Source organism: Rhinoderma darwinii, unplaced genomic scaffold (genome assembly GCF_050947455.1).
Source record: "Rhinoderma darwinii isolate aRhiDar2 unplaced genomic scaffold, aRhiDar2.hap1 Scaffold_672, whole genome shotgun sequence".
Taxonomy (NCBI): domain Eukaryota; kingdom Metazoa; phylum Chordata; class Amphibia; order Anura; family Rhinodermatidae; genus Rhinoderma; species Rhinoderma darwinii.
In genome coordinates this window covers 167,798-188,384 of record NW_027464230.1, presented here as the reverse complement: position 1 = coordinate 188,384, position 20,587 = coordinate 167,798, and the positions used below count along the sequence as shown (strand labels likewise).

The 20,587-nt window shown below is 47.7% G+C and overlaps 1 protein-coding gene across 1 annotated transcript; it reads right to left on the bottom strand.

Moving 5' to 3' along the window:
- Positions 1-828: 828 nt before the first annotated feature.
- On the bottom strand, positions 829-20,281 carry LOC142728079 (coiled-coil domain-containing protein 102A-like; the record flags this gene model as incomplete). Its single annotated transcript, XM_075849097.1, has 4 exons — positions 20,219-20,281; positions 7,207-7,939; positions 6,722-6,894; positions 829-937 (listed from the first exon to the last, which is right to left on the bottom strand). Coding segments are annotated over exons 2-4 (816 nt in total), but the record flags the coding sequence as incomplete, so codon positions are not given.
- Positions 20,282-20,587: the final 306 nt, after the last annotated feature.

The following is a 20,587-nucleotide window of genomic DNA, read 5'->3' as shown; positions in this document are numbered from 1 at the left end:
AAGTCATACTCCTTCTGCTTTGACTATACACTGATATAGCCCCACCCTTATAACAGATGACTCCGCCCACAAGTCATACTCCTCCTGCTTTGACTATACACTGATACAGCCCCACCCCTATAACAGATGACTCCGCCCACAAGTCATACTCCTCCTGCTCTGACTATACACTGATATAGCCCCACCCCTATAACAGATGACTCCGCCCACAAGTCATACTCCTCCTGCTTTGACTATACACTGATATAGCCCCACCCTTATAACAGATGACTCCGCCCACAAGTCATATTCCTCCTGCTTTGACTATACACTGATATAGCCCCACCCTTATAACAGATGACTCCGCCCACAAGTCATACTCCTCCTGCTTTGACTATACACTGATATAGCCCCACCCCTATAACAGATGACTCCGCCCACAAGTCATACTCCTCCTGCTTTGACTATACACTGATATAGCCCCACCCTTATAACAGATGACTCCGCCCACAAGTCATACTCCTCCTGCTCTGACTATACACTGATATAGCCCCACCCCTATAACAGATGACTCCGCCCCAGGCCATATTCCTCCTGCTTTGACTATACACTGATATAGCCCCACCCTTATAACAGATGACTCCGCCCACAAGTCATATTCCTCATGCTCGGACTATACACTGATATAGCCCCACCCTTATAACAGATGACTCCGCCCACAAGTCCTATTCCTCCTGCTCTGACTATACACTGATATAGCCCCACCCCTATAACAGATGACTCCGCCCACAAGTCCTATATGTATATAGTGTAGACCTGTTCCCCGGCGCTGTATATTTTTGCTGGTACCTGAGTGACGGCCTCCTGCCTGGACTTGCTGAGCTCCTCACATTTCATCCTCCACTGGCTGATCTCGGCCTCCATCTTCTCCATGGTCTTACGTAGAAGCGTCTTGTCTCTATAGAGCGGGATCATGAAGAAGGAGCTGGTCAGTGTGCGGAGGGGACAGCAGTGACATCTATAGGGTGGTCCCGCACCATCACCTACTGATCCACACCCAGACCATACAACATGGAAATATCTCCCGAGGGTCCGGACACCAAAACAACAAAACTTTACAGGAAAAAAGGACAGAAAACGGAGACCAAGGCCAGGACCATTAATGGCACGCGGAACTGGGAGGAGTCCGAGGGGAGGGCGGCCCACCCGGCGGCAGCTCACGTCACCAAAGGACAGGAAGAGTTGTCAGAGCGGAAAATAGGAAGTCGCTCATAGCGGTATCTCAGTGTACCTCACCCCGGTCTACATGACAGCAGGAACACCGAGGGTTAAGAAGCCCCTTCCCACCACAACGTCAGCGCTTCCCGAAGAGCGACACCGAGATCTGCAGCCAGAACGTCAGCGCCGACTTTCCTACCAGACGGGTCGCAGCGTTTGTAAAGCGATGTGCCCCCGACCTCTTCATCGCCCCCCCCCACCTCTTCATCGCCCCCCACCTTTTCATCGCCCCCCCATCGCTTCATCGCCCCCCCCACCTCTTCATCGCCCCCCATCGCTTCATCGCCCCCCCCACCTCTTCATCGCCCCCCCACCTCTTCATCGCCCCCCCCAACTCATCGCCCCCCCATCTCTTCATCGCCCCCCCCAACTCATCGCCCCCCATCTCTTCATCGCCCCCCCACCTCTTCATCGCCCCCCCCACCTCTTCATCGCCCCCCCCCCACCTCTTCATCGCCCCCCCACCTCTTCATCGCCCCCCCACCTCTTCATCGCCCCCCCCACCTCTTCATCGCCCCCCCATCTCTTCATCGCCCCCCCAACTCATCGCCCCCCCATCTCTTCATCGCCCCCCCCATCTCTTCATCGCCCCACCTCTTCATCGCCCCCCCCACCTCTTCATCGCCCCCCCCAACTCATCGCCCCCCCATCTCTTCATCGCCCCCCCCAACTCATCGCCCCCCCATCTCTTCATCGCCCCCCCCACCTCTTCATCGCCCCCCTCTTCATCGCCCCCCCACCTCTTCATCGCCCCCCCATCGCTTCATCGCCCCCACCTCTTCATCGACCCCACCTCATCGCCCCCCCCACCTCTTCATCGCCCCCCACCTCTTCATCGCCCCCCACCACTTCATCGCCCCCCCACCTCTTCATCGCCCCCCCCCACCGCTTCATCGCCCCCCCACCTCTTCATCGCCCCCCCCACCTCTTCATCGCCCCCCCACCTCTTCATCGCCCCCCCACCTCTTCATCGCCCCCCCACCTCTTCATCGCCCCCCCACCTCTTCATCGCCCCCCCCACCTCTTCATCGCCCCTCACCTCTTCAATGCCCCCCACCTCTTCATCGCCCCCCACCTCTTCATTGCCCCCCACCTCTTCATCGCCCCCCACCTCTCCATCGCCCCCCACCTCTTCATCGCCCCCCACCTCTTCATTGCCCCCCACCTCTTCATCGCCCCCACCTCTCCATCGCCCCCCCACCTCTTCATTGCCCCCCACCTCTTCATCGCCCCCCACCTCTCCATCGCCCCCCCCACCTCTTCATTGCCCCCCACCTCTTCATCGCCCCCCACCTCTCCATCGCCCCCCCCCCACCTCTTCATCGCCCCCCCCCCACCTCTTTATCGCTGTGTAATAACTTGTTTGTCATTGACCTTGTGTCACTCGGGGGCGCCGTCTCCCGACAAGTTCTCCTGTTCCCGCCATTTCAGCCGCTCAACTCCACCCTTTTTCCATCGCGTGGCAATGTCCGTCCTGAGCAGGGGGCGCAATTAAGCGGTTGAAATGGTGAACAGGAAAACTTCTGGGGAAACAGCGTGCCTGAGTGGCACAAGGTCAATGGGGACACAAGACCGAGCAAACGCAGGGACCAGTCTGGTAGGAAAATAGGAGCTGACCGATAGGCATAGGGAGGGTATACGGGGAGGGAATACATATGTGTGGGGTTAGTCTCATCCAGGACCTATACAGCCTATATATATACACACACATCTCACCTACACTGAATATACCTCCTTGCACACAGCCCAGACAGACCCCGTATACACCCCATATATACACCCCATATATACAGCCCATATATACACCCCATATATACATCCCATATATACACCCCATATATACATCCCATATATACACCCCATATATACACCCCATATATACACCCCATATATACACCCCATATATACACCCCATATACACCCCATATATACATCCCATACATACACCCCATATATACACCCCATATATACATCCCATATATACATCCATATATACATCCCATATATACACCCCATATATACACCCCATATATACACCCCATATATACACCCCATATATACACCCCATATATACATCCCATATATACACCCCATATATACACCCCATATATACACCCCATATATACATCCCATATATACACCCCATATATACACCCCATATATACACCCCAATATATACACCCCATATATACATCCCATATATACACCCCATATATACACCCCATATATACAGCCCATATATACAGCCCATATATACAGCCCATATATACAGCCCATATATTCACCCCATATATACAGCCCATATATACAGCCCATATATACAGCCCATATATACAGCCCATATATACACCCCATATATACACCTCATATATACACCTCATATATACACCCCATATATACACCCCATATATACACCTCATATATACACCTCATATATACAGCCCATATATACACCCCATATATACATCCCATATATACACCCCATATATACACCCCATATATATACACCCCATATATACAGCCCATATATACAGCCCATATATACAGCCCGTATATACAGCCCATATATACACTCCATATATACAGCCCATATATACAGCCCATATATACAGCCCATATATACACCCCATATACAGTGAAGGAAATAAGTATTTGATCCCTTGCTGATTTTGTAAGTTTGCCCGCTGTCAGAGTCATGAACAGTCTAGAATTTTTAGGCTAGGTTAATTTTACCAGTGAGAGATAGATTATATAAAAAAAAAATAAAAAAAATAACATTGTCAAAATGATCTCTATTTATTTGCATTGTGCACAGAGAAATAAGTATGTGACCCCCGACCAACCATTAAGAGTTCAGCCTCCTCCAGACCAGTTACTGCTCCAAATCACCTTGGTGCCTGCATTATAGACAGCTCTTACATGGTCACCTGTATAAAAGACTCCTGTCCACAGACTCAATGATCAGTCTGACTCTAACCTCTACAACATGGGCAAGACCAAAGAGCTTTCTAAGGATGTCAGGGACAAGATCATAGACCTGCACAAGGCTGGAATGGGCTACAAAACCATAAGTAAGACGCTGGGTGAGAAGGAGACAACTGTTGGTGCAATAGTAAGAACATGGAAGACATACAAAATGACTGTCAATCCACATCGATCTGGGGCTCCATGCAAAATCTCACCTCGTGGGGTATCCTTGATCCTGAGGAAGGTGAGAGCTCAGCCGAAAACTACACGGGGGGAACTTGTTACTGATCTCAAGGCAGCTGGGACCACAGTCACCAAGAAAACCATTGGTAACACATTACAATCCTGCAGTGCCCGCAAGGTCCCCCTGCTCAAGAAGGCACATGTACAGGCCCGTCTGACGTCTGCAAATGAACATCTGGATGATTCTGAGAGTGATTGGGAGAAGGTGCTGTGGTCAGATGAGACTAAAATTTAGCTCTTTGGCATTAACTCAACTCGCCGTGTTTGGAGGAAGAGAAATGCTGCCTATGGCCCAAAGAACACCGTCCCCACTGTCAAGCATGGAGGTGGAAACATTATGTTTTGGGGGTGTTTCTCTGCTAAGGGCACAGGACTACTTCACCGCATCAATGGGAGAATGGATGGAGCCATGTACCGTCAAATCCTGAGTGACAACCTCCTTCCCTCCACCAGGACATTAAAAATGGCTCGTGGCTGGGTTTTCCAGCAAGACAATGACCCGAAACATACAGCCAAGGCAACAAAGGAGTCGCTCAAAAAGAAGCACATTAAAGTCATGGAGTGGCCTAGCCAGTCTCCAGACCTTAATCCCATCGAAAACTTATGGAGGGAGCTGAAGATCCGAGTTGCCAAGCGACAGCCTCGAAATCTTAATGATTTACAGATGATCTGCAAAGAGGAGTGGGCCAAAATTCCATCTAACATGTGTGCAAAGCTCATAATCAACTACAAAAAACGTCTGACTGCTGTGCTTGCCAACAAGGGTTTTGCCACCAAGTATTAAGTCTTGTTTGCCAAAGGGATCAAATACTTATTTCTCTGTGCACAATGCAAATAAATAGATATAATTTTGACAATGTGATTTTCTGTTTTTTTTTTTATATATAATCTATCTCACTGGTAAAATTAACCTAGCCTAAAAATTCTAGACTGTTCATGTCTTTGACAGTGGGCAAACGTACAAAATCAGCAAGGGATCAAATACTTATTTCCTTCACTGTATACAGCCCATATATACAGCCCATTTATACACCCCATATACACACCCCATATATACAGCCCATTTATACACCCCATATATACACCCCATATATACAGCCCATTTATACAGCCCATTTATACACCCCATATATACACCCCATATATACAGCCCATTTATACACCCCATATATACAGCCCATATATACACCCCATATATACACCCCATATATACAGCCCATATATACACCCCATATATACAGCCCATATATACACCCCATATATACACCCCATATATACAGCCCATTTATACACCTCATATATACATCCCATATATACACCCCATATATACAGCCCATATATACACCCCATATATACATCCCATATATACAGCCCATATATACATCCCATATATACACCCCATATATACATCCCATATATACACCCCATATATACATCCCATATATACAGCCCATTTATACACCCCATATATACACCCGATATATACATCCCATATATACAGCCCATTTATACACCCCATATATACAGCCCATATATACACCCCATATACACATCCCATATATACATCCCATATATACACCCCATATATACATCCCATATATACACCCCATATATACAGCCCATTTATACACCCCATATATACACCCGATATATACATCCCATATATACAGCCCATTTATACACCCCATATATACAGCCCATATATACAGCCCATTTATACACCCCATATACACATCCCATATACACATCCCATATATACAGCCCATATACACATCCCATATATACACCCCATATACACATCCCATATATACACCCCATATATACATCCCATATATACAGCCCATATATACACCCCATATATACAGCCCATATATACATCCCATATATACACCCCATATACACATCCCATATATACAGCCCATATATACACCCCATATATACAGCCCATATATACAGCCCATATATACACCCCATATACACATCCCATATATACAGCCCATATATACAGCCCATATATACACCCCATATACACATCCCATATACACATCCCATATATACAGCCCATATACACATCCCATATATACACCCCATATACACATCCCATATATACATCCCATATATACACCCCATATATACAGCCCATATATACACCCCATATATACAGCCCATATATACACCCCATATACACATCCCATATATACAGCCCATATATACACCCCATATATACACCCGATATATACAGCTTGTAGCTCACTCTCTCTCCTGTAGAAGAGTCTTCTGGCTCTCGTCTAGTCGCAGTTTCAGGGCAGTAATCTTCGGTGCCTCGTCAGTGGGGTCCTCCCAGTGCCGGGGTCTCGGGCTGCGGGACGGGCTGCCGTTGTGCTGTTCACCGCCCTCTGGTCGCAGGTTCTTCTCGACGTCCAGCTCCTGAAATCAGAAGTTGGCCGTGAGAATAAGCAGTTTGGCGCGGGAGGGGGAGACGCCTGCACGAGTCCCATTTACCTCATCTCCTGCGCAGATGGTTAAATCTACTGTGGTTGCTGCACAAGCTGCAAATAAGAAATCCGTGGTGGCCTCTGTGCCCGGGAACAGTGACATTCCTGTAAAAGTAACATCTGCCGATCACCAGGAAAAAACCGCAATCACACGGCAGTAACGCTGCACAGAAAGAGAGCGGCTGCAGCTTTAGTAGCAACCACAGGAGATGTGAGACCCCCTGACATATCCCTGGCTGCTAACCTTGATCCTGAGGGGTTTGTCGGTGTCCACGTCCCGCACCGGCTCCTCGGCGGTCAGTTGCTCTTTGTGTCTCTCCACCTCTCTGCGGAGTTGCTCCACCTCGGTGCCGACTTCCTGCCGTTCCCTCTTCAGGGCGCTCAGTTCTTTGCTCAGGACCTCCAGTCGGTTGCGGAGCTGCCCCCCGTCCTCTCTGGCCTTGTTGCGCTCGGCTCGGACTTTACTCCACTTCTCTCTCCAGTTGGCTGTGCAGTCGGACCACCAGCGCATGGTCTTCTCCATCTGAGCCGCTCGCGCCCGGGCTTCTTCTAGTTCTCGTTGTCGCAGCTCCTCACGACTTTCCCAGTCTCCGTCAGACAAAGGACCGGCAGTGTGGGGGATGGGAGAAGGTGGAAGACTCTTTGGTGAAGGGGTAAGAGAGTCTGGAAGTGGCATCCGTTCAGGCGGAGCGTTTCCCAAACTACAGAGGAGCTCCGAGCTCTGCAATAGAAGAGGAGAGTCCACCAGCCGGGGGCTCGGACCGCTGCTCTGACTCATAGTGACCACAGAGCGGTTACCTGCCCAGGGGGAGGAGTCATTAATGTCTGAGGGGGATGGGCTCCCGAAACTGGAGACACTGAACCCCCTGAGACGGCGCCGGGACAAGAGCGACCAGAAAATACCAGTAACCTGACGAGTGCTGAAGACGAGGAGTCGCTCCACTATCTGACGTCCGGGCGGAGAAGAGAAGTCACACCTGACAAAGAGCAGAAATATCATCAATTCACTGGTCTGGAAGAAGAAGAAACGATCAGCGTGAAGAGCAGCGGCAACCGGGAGAGAGCAGTGTGAAGATAAGCGGTGACCGGTATAGAGCAGGATGAAGATAAGAGGTGACCGGTATAATGCAGGATGAAGATAAGCGGTCACTGGTATAGAGCAGGATGAGAAGCAGTGACTGGTATAGAGCAGGATAAAGATAAGCGGTGACTGGTATAGAGCAGGATAAAGTTAAGCAGTGACCAGTATAGAGCAGGATAAAGATAAGCGGTGACCGGTATTGGGACAGGATGAAGATAAGCGGTGACCGGTATAGAGCAGGATGAATATAAGAGGTGACCGGTATAGAGCAGGATGAAGATAAGCGGTGACCGGTATAGAGCAGGATGAAGATAAGCGGTGAGCGGTATAGAGCAGGATGAATATAAGAGGTGACCGGTATAGAGCAGGATGAAGATAAGCGGTGACCGGTATAGAGCAGGATGAAGATAAGCGGTGAGCGGTATAGAGCAGGATAAAGATAAGCGGTGACCGGTATAGAGCAGGATGAAGATAAGCGGTATAGAGCAGGATGAAGATAAGCGGTGAGCGGTATAGAGCAGGATGAAGATAAGCAGGATAGAGCAGGATGAAGATAAGCAGGATAGAGCAGGATGAAGATAAGCAGGATGAAGATAAGCAGGATAGAGCAGGGGTCCTCTCACTGAGCAGTCTTGATTATATGGAGACCAGACTACAGGACACAATATCTGTTACAGATTATGTTATTCTACGCCCGGCCTTCCATTATTACCACTACCTGCAGCTACTACTCTCCCCAATATGTGCAGCCCTAACTAATGGGACGTCACCACGCAGAATTCCAGCCTCTCTTGTGGTTTGGATGCAGTTTTATATGTGGAATTATTACAGAAAAGCCACGCGGGACACAGGACCCCAACTGTATATAAGACAATTACACCGCCACTTCCAGTACATGTTCCTCTATACTACACCTGGACTATATACACTGTACTCCTGTATATACACACAGTACCAAGGGGGGGGGGGTAAAATGTGCACAAATGTAATATAGGGTCTAGTATACAGGGTACAGTGTATACAATATTGGGGTGTGGTATATATAGTCCAGGTGTAGTATACAGGAGTACAGTGTATATAATATTTGGGTGCAGTGTATATATTACAGTGTGGAGTATGTGTCGGGTGTAGTATGTGTCGGGTGTAGTATGTGTCGGGTGTAGTATGTGTCGGGTGTAGTATGTGTCGGGTGTAGTATACAGGGTGTAGTATGTGTCGGGTGTAGTATGTGTCGTGTGTAGTATGTGTCGGCTGTAGTATACAGGGTGTAATATTTGTCAGGTGTAGTATGTGTCGGGTGTAGTATGTGTCAAGTGTAGTATACAGGGTGTAGTATATGTCATGTGTAGTATACAGGGTGTAGTATGTGTCATGTGTAGTATACAGGGTGTAGTATGTGTCGGATGTAATATGCCAGGTGTAGTATACAGAGAGCCGTATGTGTCGGGTGTAGTATGTGTCGGATGTAGTATGCAGAGTGTAGTTTAGAAAGTGTAGTATGTGTCGGGTGTAGTATTTGTTGGGTGTAGTATACAGGGTCTAGTATGTGTCGGGTGTAGTATACAGGGTATATTATACAGAGTGTAGTATGTGTCGGGTGTAGTATTTGTTGGGTGTAGTATACAGGGTGTAATATACAGAGTAGAATGTGTCGGTTGTAGTATGTGTCAGGTGTAGTATGTGTTGGGCGTAGTATACAGGGTGTAGTATACAGGGTGTAGTATGTGTCGGGTTGAGTATACAGGATGTAGTATCTGTCGGGTGGACCCCAACTGTATATAAGACAATTACACCGCCACTTCCAGTACAGGGCGACTGTGTATATACACTGTATTCTGTATACCACAGCCGGGCTATATACACTGCACCCCAATATTATATACAATGTGTTCCTCTATACTACACCTGGACTATATACACTGTACTCCTGTATATACACACAGTACCAAGGGGGGGGGGGGTAAAATGTGCACAAATGTAATATAGGGTGTAGTATACAGGGTACAGTGTATACAATATTGGGGTGTGGTATATATAGTCCAGGTGTAGTATACAGGAGTACAGTGTATATAATATTTGGGTGCAGTGTATATATTACAGTGTGGAGTATGTGTCAGGTGTAGTATGTGTCGGGTGTAGTATACAGGGTGTAGTATGTGTCGGGTGTAGTATGTGTCGTGTGTAGTATGTGTCGGCTGTAGTATACAGGGTGTAATATTTGTCAGGTGTAGTATGTGTCAAGTGTAGTATACAGGGTGTAGTATATGTCGGGTGTAGTATGTGTCATGTGTAGTATACAGGGTGTAGTATGTGTCGGATGTAATATGCCAGGTGTAGTATACAGAGAGCAGTATGTGTCGGGTGTAGTATGTGTCGGGTGGAGTATATGTCGAGTTTAGTATGTGTCAGGTGTAGTATACAGGGTCTAGTATGTGTCAGATGTAGTATGCAGGGTGTAGTATACAGGGTCTAGTATGTGTCGGGTGTAGTATACAGGGGGCAGTATACAGAGTGTAGTATGTGTCGGGTGTAGTATGTGTCGGGTGTAGAATGTGTCGGGTGTAGTATACAGAGTGTAGTATGTGTCGGGTGTAGTATGTGTCGGGTGGAGTATGTGTCGGGTGTAGTATACAGAGTGTAGTATGTGTCGGGTGTAGTATGTGTCGGGTGGAGTATGTGTCGGGTGTAGTATATGTCGGGTGTAGTATATGTCGGGTGTAGTAAATGTCGGGTGTAGTATATGTCGGGTGTAGTATGTGTCGGGTGTAGTATGTGTCGGGTGTAGTATGTGTCGGGTAGTATGTGTCATGCGTAGTATGTGTCGGGTGTAGTATGTGTCGGGTGTAGTATGTGTCGGGTGTAGTATGTGTCGGGTGTAGTATGTGTTGGGTAGTATCAGTCAGGTGTAGTATACAGAGTGTAGTGTGTATCGGGTGTAGCATGTGTCGGGTGTAGTATACAGGGTGTAGTATATGTCGGGTGTAGTATGTGTCATGTGTAGTATGTGTCGGGTGTAGTATGTGTCGGGTGTAGTATGTGTCGGGTGTAGTATGTGTCATGTGTAGTATGTGTCGGGTGTAGTATGTGTCATGTGTAGTATGTGTCAGGTGCAGTATGTGTCATGTGTAGTATGTGTCGGGTGTAGTATGTGTCGGGTGTAGTATGTGTCGGGTGTAGTATGTGTCATGTGTAGTATGTGTCGGGTGTAGTATGTGTCATGTGTAGTATGTGTCAGGTGCAGTATGTGTCATGTGTAGTATGTGTCGGGTGTAGTATGTATCGGCTGTAGTATGTGTCGGGTGCAGTATGTGTCGGGTGTAGTATGTGTCGGGTGTAGTATGTGTCGGGTGTAGTATGTGTCAGGTAGTATCTGTCAGGTGTAGTATACAGGGTGTAGTTTGTATCGGGTGTAGCATGTGTCGGGTGTAGTATACAGGGTCTAGTATGTGTCAGATGTAGTATGCAGGGTGTAGTATACAGGGTCTAGTATGTGTCGGGTGTAGTATACAGGGGGCAGTATACAGAGTGTAGTATGTGTCGGGTGTAGTATGTGTCGGGTGTAGTATGTGTCGGGTGTAGTATGTGTCGGGTGTAGTATGTGTCGGGTGTAGTATGTGTCGGGTGTAGTATACAGGGTGTAGTATGTGTCGGGTGTAGTATGTGTCGGGTGTAGTATACAGGGTGTATTATACAGGGAATAGTAGGTGTCGGGTGTAGTATACAGAGTGCAGTATGTGTCGGGTGCAGAATAAGATTGTGTAGTATACGGGGTATAGTATGTGTCAAATGTAGTATACAGGGCGCAGTATGTGTCGGGTGTGGTATACAGGGTGTAATATACAGAGTAGAATGTGTCGGTGTAGTATGTGTCAGGTGTAGTATACAGAGTGTAGTATGTGTCGGGTGTAGTACGTGTCGGGTGTAGTATATGTCGGGTGTAGTATATGTCGGGTGTAGTAAATGTCGGGTGTAGTATGTATCGGGTGTAGTATGTGTCATGTGTAGTATGTGTCGGGTGTAGTATGTGTCGGGTAGTATGTGTCATGCGTAGTATGTGTCGGGTGTAGTATGTGTCGGGTGTAGTATGTGTCGGGTGTAGTATGTGTCGGGTGTAGTATGTGTCGGGTAGTATCAGTCAGGTGTAGTATACAGAGTGTAGTGTGTATCGGGTGTAGCATGTGTCGGGTGTAGTATACAGGGTGTAGTATATGTCGGGTGTAGTATGTGTCATGTGTAGTATGTGTCGGGTGTAGTATGTGTCGGGTGTAGTATGTGTCATGCGTAGTATGTGTCGGGTGTAGTTTGTATCGGGTGTAGTATGTGTCGGGTGTAGTATATGTCGGGTGTAGTATGTGTCATGTGTAGTATGTGTCGGGTGTAGTATGTCTCATGTGTAGTATGTGTCGGGTGTAGTATGTGTCGGGTGTAGTATGTGTCATGTGTAGTATATGTCGGGTGTAGTAAATGTCGGGTGTAGTATGTGTCATGTGTAGTATGTGTCGGGTAGTATGTGTCATGTGTAGTATGTGTCGGGTGCAGTATGTGTCATGTGTAGTATGTGTCGGGTGTAGTATGTATCGGCTGTAGTATGTGTCGGGTGCAGTATGTGTCGGGTGTAGTATGTGTCGGGTGTAGTATGTGTCGGGTGTAGTATGTGTCAGGTAGTATCTGTCAGGTGTAGTATACAGGGTGTAGTTTGTATCGGGTGTAGCATGTGTCGGGTGTAGTATACAGGGTGTAGTATATGTCGGGTGTAGTATGTGTCATGTGTAGTATGTGTCATGTGTAGTATGTGTCGGGTGTAGTATGTGTCATGTGTAGTATGTGTCGGGTGTAGTATGTATCGGCTGTAGTATGTGTCGGGTGCAGTATGTGTCGGGTGTAGTATGTGTCGGGTGTAGTATGTGTCAGGTAGTATCTGTCAGGTGTAGTATACAGGGTGTAGTTTGTATCGGGTGTAGCATGTGTCGGGTGTAGTATACAGGGTGTAGTATGTGTCAGGTGTAGTATGTGTCAGGTGTAGTATGTGTCATGTGTAGTATGTGTCATGTGTAGTATGTGTCATGTGTAGTATGTGTCGGGTGTAGTATGTGTCGGGTGTAGTATACAAGGTCTAGTATGTATCGGGTGAAGTATACAAGGTCTAGTATGTATCGGGTGTAGTATACAAGGTCTAGTATGTGTCGGGTGTAGTATACAAGGTCTAGTATGTATCGGGTGTAGTATACAGGGTGCAGTATACAGAGTGTAGTAAGTGTCGGGTGTAGTATTTGTCGGGTGTAGTATACAGGGTGTATTATACAGGGAATAGTATGTGTCGGGTGTAGTATGTGTCGGATGTAGTATGCAGAGTGTAGTTTAGAAAGTGTAGTATGTGTCGGGTGTAGTATTTGTTGGGTGTAGTATACAGGGTCTAGTATGTGTCGGGTGTAGTATACAGGGTATATTATACAGAGTGTAGTATGTGTCGGGTGTAGTATTTGTTGGGTGTAGTATACAGGGTGTAATATACAGAGTAGAATGTGTCGGTTGTAGTATGTGTCAGGTGTAGTATGTGTTGGGCGTAGTATACAGGGTGTAGTATACAGGGTGTAGTATGTGTCGGGTTGAGTATACAGGATGTAGTATCTGTCGGGTGGACCCCAACTGTATATAAGACAATTACACCGCCACTTCCAGTACAGGGCGACTGTGTATATACACTGTATTCTGTATACCACAGCCGGGCTATATACACTGCACCCCAATATTATATACAATGTGTTCCTCTATACTACACCTGGACTATATACACTGTACTCCTGTATATACACACAGTACCAAGGGGGGGGGGGGGTAAAATGTGCACAAATGTAATATAGGGTGTAGTATACAGGGTACAGTGTATACAATATTGGGGTGTGGTATATATAGTCCAGGTGTAGTATACAGGAGTACAGTGTATATAATATTTGGGTGCAGTGTATATATTACAGTGTGGAGTATGTGTCAGGTGTAGTATGTGTCGGGTGTAGTATGAGTCGGGTGTAGTATGTGTCGGGTGTAGTATGTGTCGGGTGTAGTATACAGGGTGTAGTATGTGTCGGGTGTAGTATGTGTCGTGTGTAGTATGTGTCGGCTGTAGTATACAGGGTGTAATATTTGTCAGGTGTAGTATGTGTCAAGTGTAGTATACAGGGTGTAGTATATGTCGGGTGTAGTATGTGTCATGTGTAGTATACAGGGTGTAGTATGTGTCGGATGTAATATGCCAGGTGTAGTATACAGAGAGCAGTATGTGTCGGGTGTAGTATGTGTCGGGTGGAGTATATGTTGAGTTTAGTATGTGTCAGGTGTAGTATGTGTCGGGTGTAGTATGAGTCGGGTGGAGTATATGTCGAGTTTAGTATGTGTCAGGTGTAGTATACAGGGTCTAGTATGTGTCAGATGTAGTATGCAGGGTGTAGTATACAGGGTCTAGTATGTGTCGGGTGTAGTATACAGGGGGCAGTATACAGAGTGTAGTATGTGTCGGGTGTAGTATGTGTCGGGTGTAGTATGTGTCGGGTGTAGTATGTGTCGGGTGTAGTATGTGTCGGGTGTAGTATGTGTCGGGTGTAGTATACAGGGTGTAGTATGTGTCGGGTGTAGTATGTGTCGGGTGTAGTATACAGGGTGTATTATACAGGGAATAGTAGGTGTCGGGTGTAGTATACAGAGTGCAGTATGTGTCGGGTGCAGAATAAGAGGGTGTAGTATACGGGGTATAGTATGTGTCAAATGTAGTATACAGGGCGCAGTATGTGTCGGGTGTGGTATACAGGGTGTAATATACAGAGTAGAATGTGTCGGTGTAGTATGTGTCAGGTGTAGTATACAGAGTGTAGTATGTGTCGGGTGTAGTATGTGTCGGGTGGAGTATGTGTCGGGTGTAGTATGTGTCGGGTGTAGTATATGTCGGGTGTAGTATATGTCGGGTGTAGTAAATGTCGGGTGTAGTATGTATCGGGTGTAGTATGTGTCATGTGTAGTATGTGTCGGGTGTAGTATGTGTCGGGTAGTATGTGTCATGCGTAGTATGTGTCGGGTGTAGTATGTGTCGGGTGTAGTATGTGTCGGGTGTAGTATGTGTCGGGTAGTATCAGTCAGGTGTAGTATACAGAGTGTAGTTTGTATCGGGTGTAGCATGTGTCGGGTGTAGTATACAGGGTGTAGTATATGTCGGGTGTAGTATGTGTCATGTGTAGTATGTGTCGGGTGTAGTATGTCTCATGTGTAGTATGTGTCGGGTGTAGTATGTGTCGGGTGTAGTATGTGTCATGTGTAGTATATATCGGGTGTAGTAAATGTCGGGTGTAGTATGTGTCATGTGTAGTATGTGTCGGGTAGTATGTGTCATGTGTAGTATGTGTCGGGTGCAGTATGTGTCATGTGTAGTATGTGTCGGGTGTAGTATGTATCGGCTGTAGTATGTGTCGGGTGCAGTATGTGTCGGGTGTAGTATGTGTCGGGTGTAGTATGTGTCGGGTGTAGTATGTGTCAGGTAGTATCTGTCAGGTGTAGTATACAGGGTGTAGTTTGTATCGGGTGTAGCATGTGTCGGGTGTAGTATACAGGGTGTAGTATATGTCGGGTGTAGTATGTGTCATGTGTAGTATGTGTCATGTGTAGTATGTGTCGGGTGTAGTATGTGTCATGTGTAGTATGTGTCGGGTGTAGTATGTATCGGCTGTAGTATGTGTCGGGTGCAGTATGTGTCGGGTGTAGTATGTGTCGGGTGTAGTATGTGTCAGGTAGTATCTGTCAGGTGTAGTATACAGGGTGTAGTTTGTATCGGGTGTAGCATGTGTCGGGTGTAGTATACAGGGTGTAGTATGTGTCATGTGTAGTATGTGTCATGTGTAGTATGTGTCATGTGTAGTATGTGTCGGGTGTAGTATACAAGGTCTAGTATGTATCGGGTGAAGTATACAAGGTCTAGTATGTATCGGGTGTAGTATACAAGGTCTAGTATGTGTCGGGTGTAGTATACAGGGTGTAGTATGTGTCATGTGTAGTATGTGTCGGGTGTAGTATGTGTCGGGTGTAGTATACAAGGTCTAGTATGTATCGGGTGAAGTATACAAGGTCTAGTATGTATCGGGTGTAGTATACAAGGTCTAGTATGTGTCGGGTGTAGTATACAAGGTCTAGTATGTATCGGGTGTAGTATACAGGGTGCAGTATACAGAGTGTAGTAAGTGTCGGGTGTAGTATTTGTCGGGTGTAGTATACAGGGTGTATTATACAGGGAATAGTATGTGTAGGGTGTAGTATGTGTCGGATGTAGTATGCAGAGTGTAGTTTAGAAAGTGTAGTATGTGTCGGGTGTAGTATTTGTTGGGTGTAGTATACAGGGTCTAGTATGTGTCAGGTGTAGTATACAGGGCGCAGTATACAGAGTGTAGTAAGTGTCGGGTGTAGTATTTGTTGGGTGTAGTATACAGGGTGTAATATACAGAGTAGAATGTGTCGGTTGTAGTATGTGTCAGGTGTAGTATGTGTTGGGCGTAGTATACAGGGTGTAGTATACAGGGTGTAGTATGTGTCGGGTTGAGTATACAGGATGTAGTATCTGTCGGGTGTAGTATCTGTCGGGTGTAGTATGTATCGGCTGTAGTATGTGTCGGGTGTAGTATGTGTCGGGTGTAGTATGTGTCGGGTGTAGTATGTGTCGGGTGTAGTATGTGTCGGGTGTAGTATGTGTCGGGTGTAGTATGTGTCGGGTGTAGTATACAGAGTGTAGTATGTGTCGGGTTGAGTATACAGGATGTAGTATGTGTCGGGTGTAGTATCTGTCGGGTGTAGTATGTATGGGCTGTAGTATGTGTCGGGTGTAGTATGTGTCGGGTGTAGCATGTGTCGGGTGTAGCATGTGTCGGGTGTAGCATGTGTCGGGTGAAGTATACAGGATGTAGTATGTGTCGGGTGTAGTATACATAGTGTAGTTTGTGTCGGGGGGTAGCATGTGTCAGGTGTAGTATGTGTCGGGTGCAGTATACAGGGTGTAGTATATGTCGGATGTAGTATGCCGGGCGTAGCATATAGAGTGCAGTATGTGTCGGGTGTAGTATGTGTCGGGTGTAGTATGTGTCGGGTGTAGTATTTGTTGGGTGTAGTATACAGGGTATATTATACAGGATATAGTAAGTGTCGGGTGTAGTATGTGTCGGGTTTAGTATGTGTCGGGTGTAGTATACAAGGTGTATTATGTGTCTGGTGTAGTATACAGGGTGTATTATGTGTCGTGTGTAGTATATAGAGTGTAGTATATAGAGTGTAGTATGTGTCGGTGTAGTATGTGTCGGGTGTAGTATGTGCCGGGTGTAGTATGTGTCGGGTATAGTATACAGGGTGTAGTATGTGTCAGGTGTAGTATGTGTCGGGTGTAGTATTTGTTCGGTCTAGTATACAGGGTCTAGTATGTGTCGGGTGTAGTATACAGGGTGCAGTATACAGAGTGTAGTATGTGTCGGTGTATTATTTGTCGGGTGTAGTATACAGGGTCTAGTATGTGTCAGGTGTAGTATACAGGGTGCAGTATACAGAGTGTAGTATGTGTCGGTGTATTATTTGTCGGGTGTAGTATACAGGGTCTAGTATGTGTCGGGTGTAGTATACAGGGTGCAGTATACAGAGAGCAGTATGTGTCGGGTGTAGTATTTGTTGGGTGTAGTATACAGGGTCTAGTATGTGTCAGGTGTAGTATGTGTCAGGTGTAGTATGTGTCTGTGTAGTATACAGGGTGTAGTATACAGGGTGTAGTATTTGTCAGATGTACTATACAGAGTGTAGTATGTGTCGGGTGGAGTATACAGGATGTAGTATGTGTCGGGTGTAGTATGTGTCGGGTGTAGTAGGTGTCGGGTGTAGTAGGTGTCGGGTGTAGAAGGTGTCGGGTGTAGAAGGTGTCGGGTGTAGTATGTGTCGGGTGTAGTATGTGTCGGGTGAAGTATGTGTCGGGTGTAGTATGATTCGGGTGTAGTATGTGTCGGGTGTAGTATGTGTCGGGTGTAGTATGTGTCGGGTGTAGTATGTGTCGGGTGTAGTATGTGTCGGGTGTAGTATGTGTCGGGTGTAGTATGTGTCGGGTGTAGTATACAGGGTGTAGTATGTGTCGGGTGTAGTATGTGTCGGGTGTAGTATGTGTCGGGTGTAGTATACAGGGTGTAGTATGTGTCGGGTGTAGTATATAGAGTGTAGTAAGTGTCGGGTGTAGTATGTGTCGGGTGGAGCATGTGTCGGGTGTAGCATGTGTCGGTGTCGGGTGCGGTGTCGGGTGCAGTGTCGGGAGCAGGGTCGGGTGTAGCATGTGTCGGGTGTAGCATGTGTCGGGCATAGCATGTGTCGGGTGCAGGGTCGGGTGTAGCATTGGGTGCAGTATCGGGTTCAGTGTCGGGTGCAGGGTCGGATGTAGCATGTGTTGGGTGAAGTATGTGACGGGTGTAGTATGTGTCGGGTGTAGTATGTGTCGGGTGTAGTATGTGACGGGTGTTGTATGTGTCGGGTGTAGTATGTGTCGGGTGTAGTATACAGGGTGTAGTATGAGTCGGGTGTAGTATGTGTCAGGTGTAGTATGTGTCGGGTGTAGTATACAGGGTGTAGTATGTGTCGGGTGTAGTATGTGTTGGGTGTAGCATGTGTCGGGTGAAGTATGTGACGGGTGTAGTATGTGTCGGGTGTAGTATACAGGGTGTAGTATGTGTCGGGTGTAGTATGTGACGGGTGTAGTATGTGTCGGGTGTAGTATGTGTCGGGTGAAGTATGTGACGGGTGTAGTATGTGTCGGGTGTAGTATGTGTCGGGTGTAGTATGTGTCGGGTGTAGTATGTGTCGGGTGTAGTATGTGTCGGGTGTAGTATACAGGGTGTAGTATGTGTCGGATGTAGTATGTGTCATGCGTAGTATGTGTCGGGTGAAGTATGTGACGGGTGTAGTATGTGTTGGGTGCAGTATGTGTCGGGTGTAGTATGTGTCGGGTGAAGTATGTGTCGGGTGTAGTATGTGTCGGGTGAAGTATGTGACGGGTGTAGTATGTGTCGGGTGTAGTATACAGGGTGTAGTATGTGTCGGGTGTAGTATGTGTCGGGTGAAGTATGTGACGGGTGTAGTACGTGTCGGGTGTAGTATGTGTCGGGTGTAGTATGTGTCGGGTGTAGTATACAGGGTGTAGTATGTGTCGGTTGTAGTATGTGTCGGGTGAAGTATGTGACGGGTGTAGTATTTGTCGGGTGTAGCATGTGTCGGGTGCAGAGTCGGGTGTAGTGTCAAGTGCAGTGTCGGGTGCAGTGTCGGGTGTAGCATGTGTCGGGTGTAGCATGTGTCGGGTGCAGTGTCGGGTGTAGTGTCGGGTGTAGCATGTGTCGGGTGTAGTATCGGGTGTAGTATCGGGTGTAGCATGTGTCGGGTGCAGTGTCGGGTGTAGCATGTGTCGGGTGCAGTGTCGGGTGTAGCATGTGTCGGGTGCAGTGTCGGGTGCAGCATGTGTCGGGTGCAGTGTCAGGTTTAGCATGTGTCGGGTGCAGTGTCGGGTGTAGCATGTGTCGGGTGCAGTGTCGGGTGCAGCATGTGTCGGGTTTAGCATGTGTCGGGTGCAGTGACGGGTGCAGTGTCGGGTGTAGCATGTGTCGGGTGCAGTGTCGGGTTTAGCATGTGTCGGGTGCAGTGTCGGGTGTAGCATGTGTCGGGTGCAGTGTCGGGTGCAGCATGTGTCGGGTTTAGCATGTGTCGGGTGCAGTGTCAGGTGCAGCATGTGTCGGGTTTAGCATGTGTCGGGTGCAGTGTCGGGTGTAGCATGTGTCGGGTGTAGCATGTGTCGGGTGTAGCATGTGTCGGGTGCAGTGTCGGGTGTAGCATGTGTCGGGTGTAGCATGTGTCGGGTGCAGTGCCGGGTGTAGTGTCGGGTGTAGCATGTGTCGGGTGCAGTGCCGGGTGTAGTGTCGGGTGTAGCATGTGTCGGGTGTAGCATGTGTCGGGTGCAGTGCCGGGTGTAGTGTCGGGTGTAGTGTCGGGTGTAGTGTCGGGTGCAGTGTCGGGTGCAGTGTCGGGTGTAGCATGTGTCGGGTGCAGTGTCGGGTGTAGCATGTGTCGGGTGCAGCATGTGTCGGGTGTAGTGTCGGGTGCAGTGTCGGGTGTAGTGTCGGGTGTTTGTACTGACCAGTTGCCGGAACTTGTAGGAAACTTCTTAACTTCCCCTGTGCAGGAGGCTCCGCCCGGCTTCGAGCTGCTTCCTCCCCGTTCCTCCCCCTCCCCCGGGCCGCGCTCTCCCCGGTTGATCCCCGCGCTTATAGAGCTGTAATATACATTATAATGTACAGCCCGTCCGTCATAATCATCAGGACTGCGGTCCCTAATATCTGGGGGTCCATCAAGAGCTCTCAAGTTCTGATCTATGAGGTTCTGGGTCTTTTATATTCCCTTCAGCAGTCCCTGGTATATACACCTGGCTCTCCAGGACTGTTATATATTCCCTTCAGCAGTCCCTGGTATATACACCTGGCTCTCCAGGACTGTTATATATCCTCTG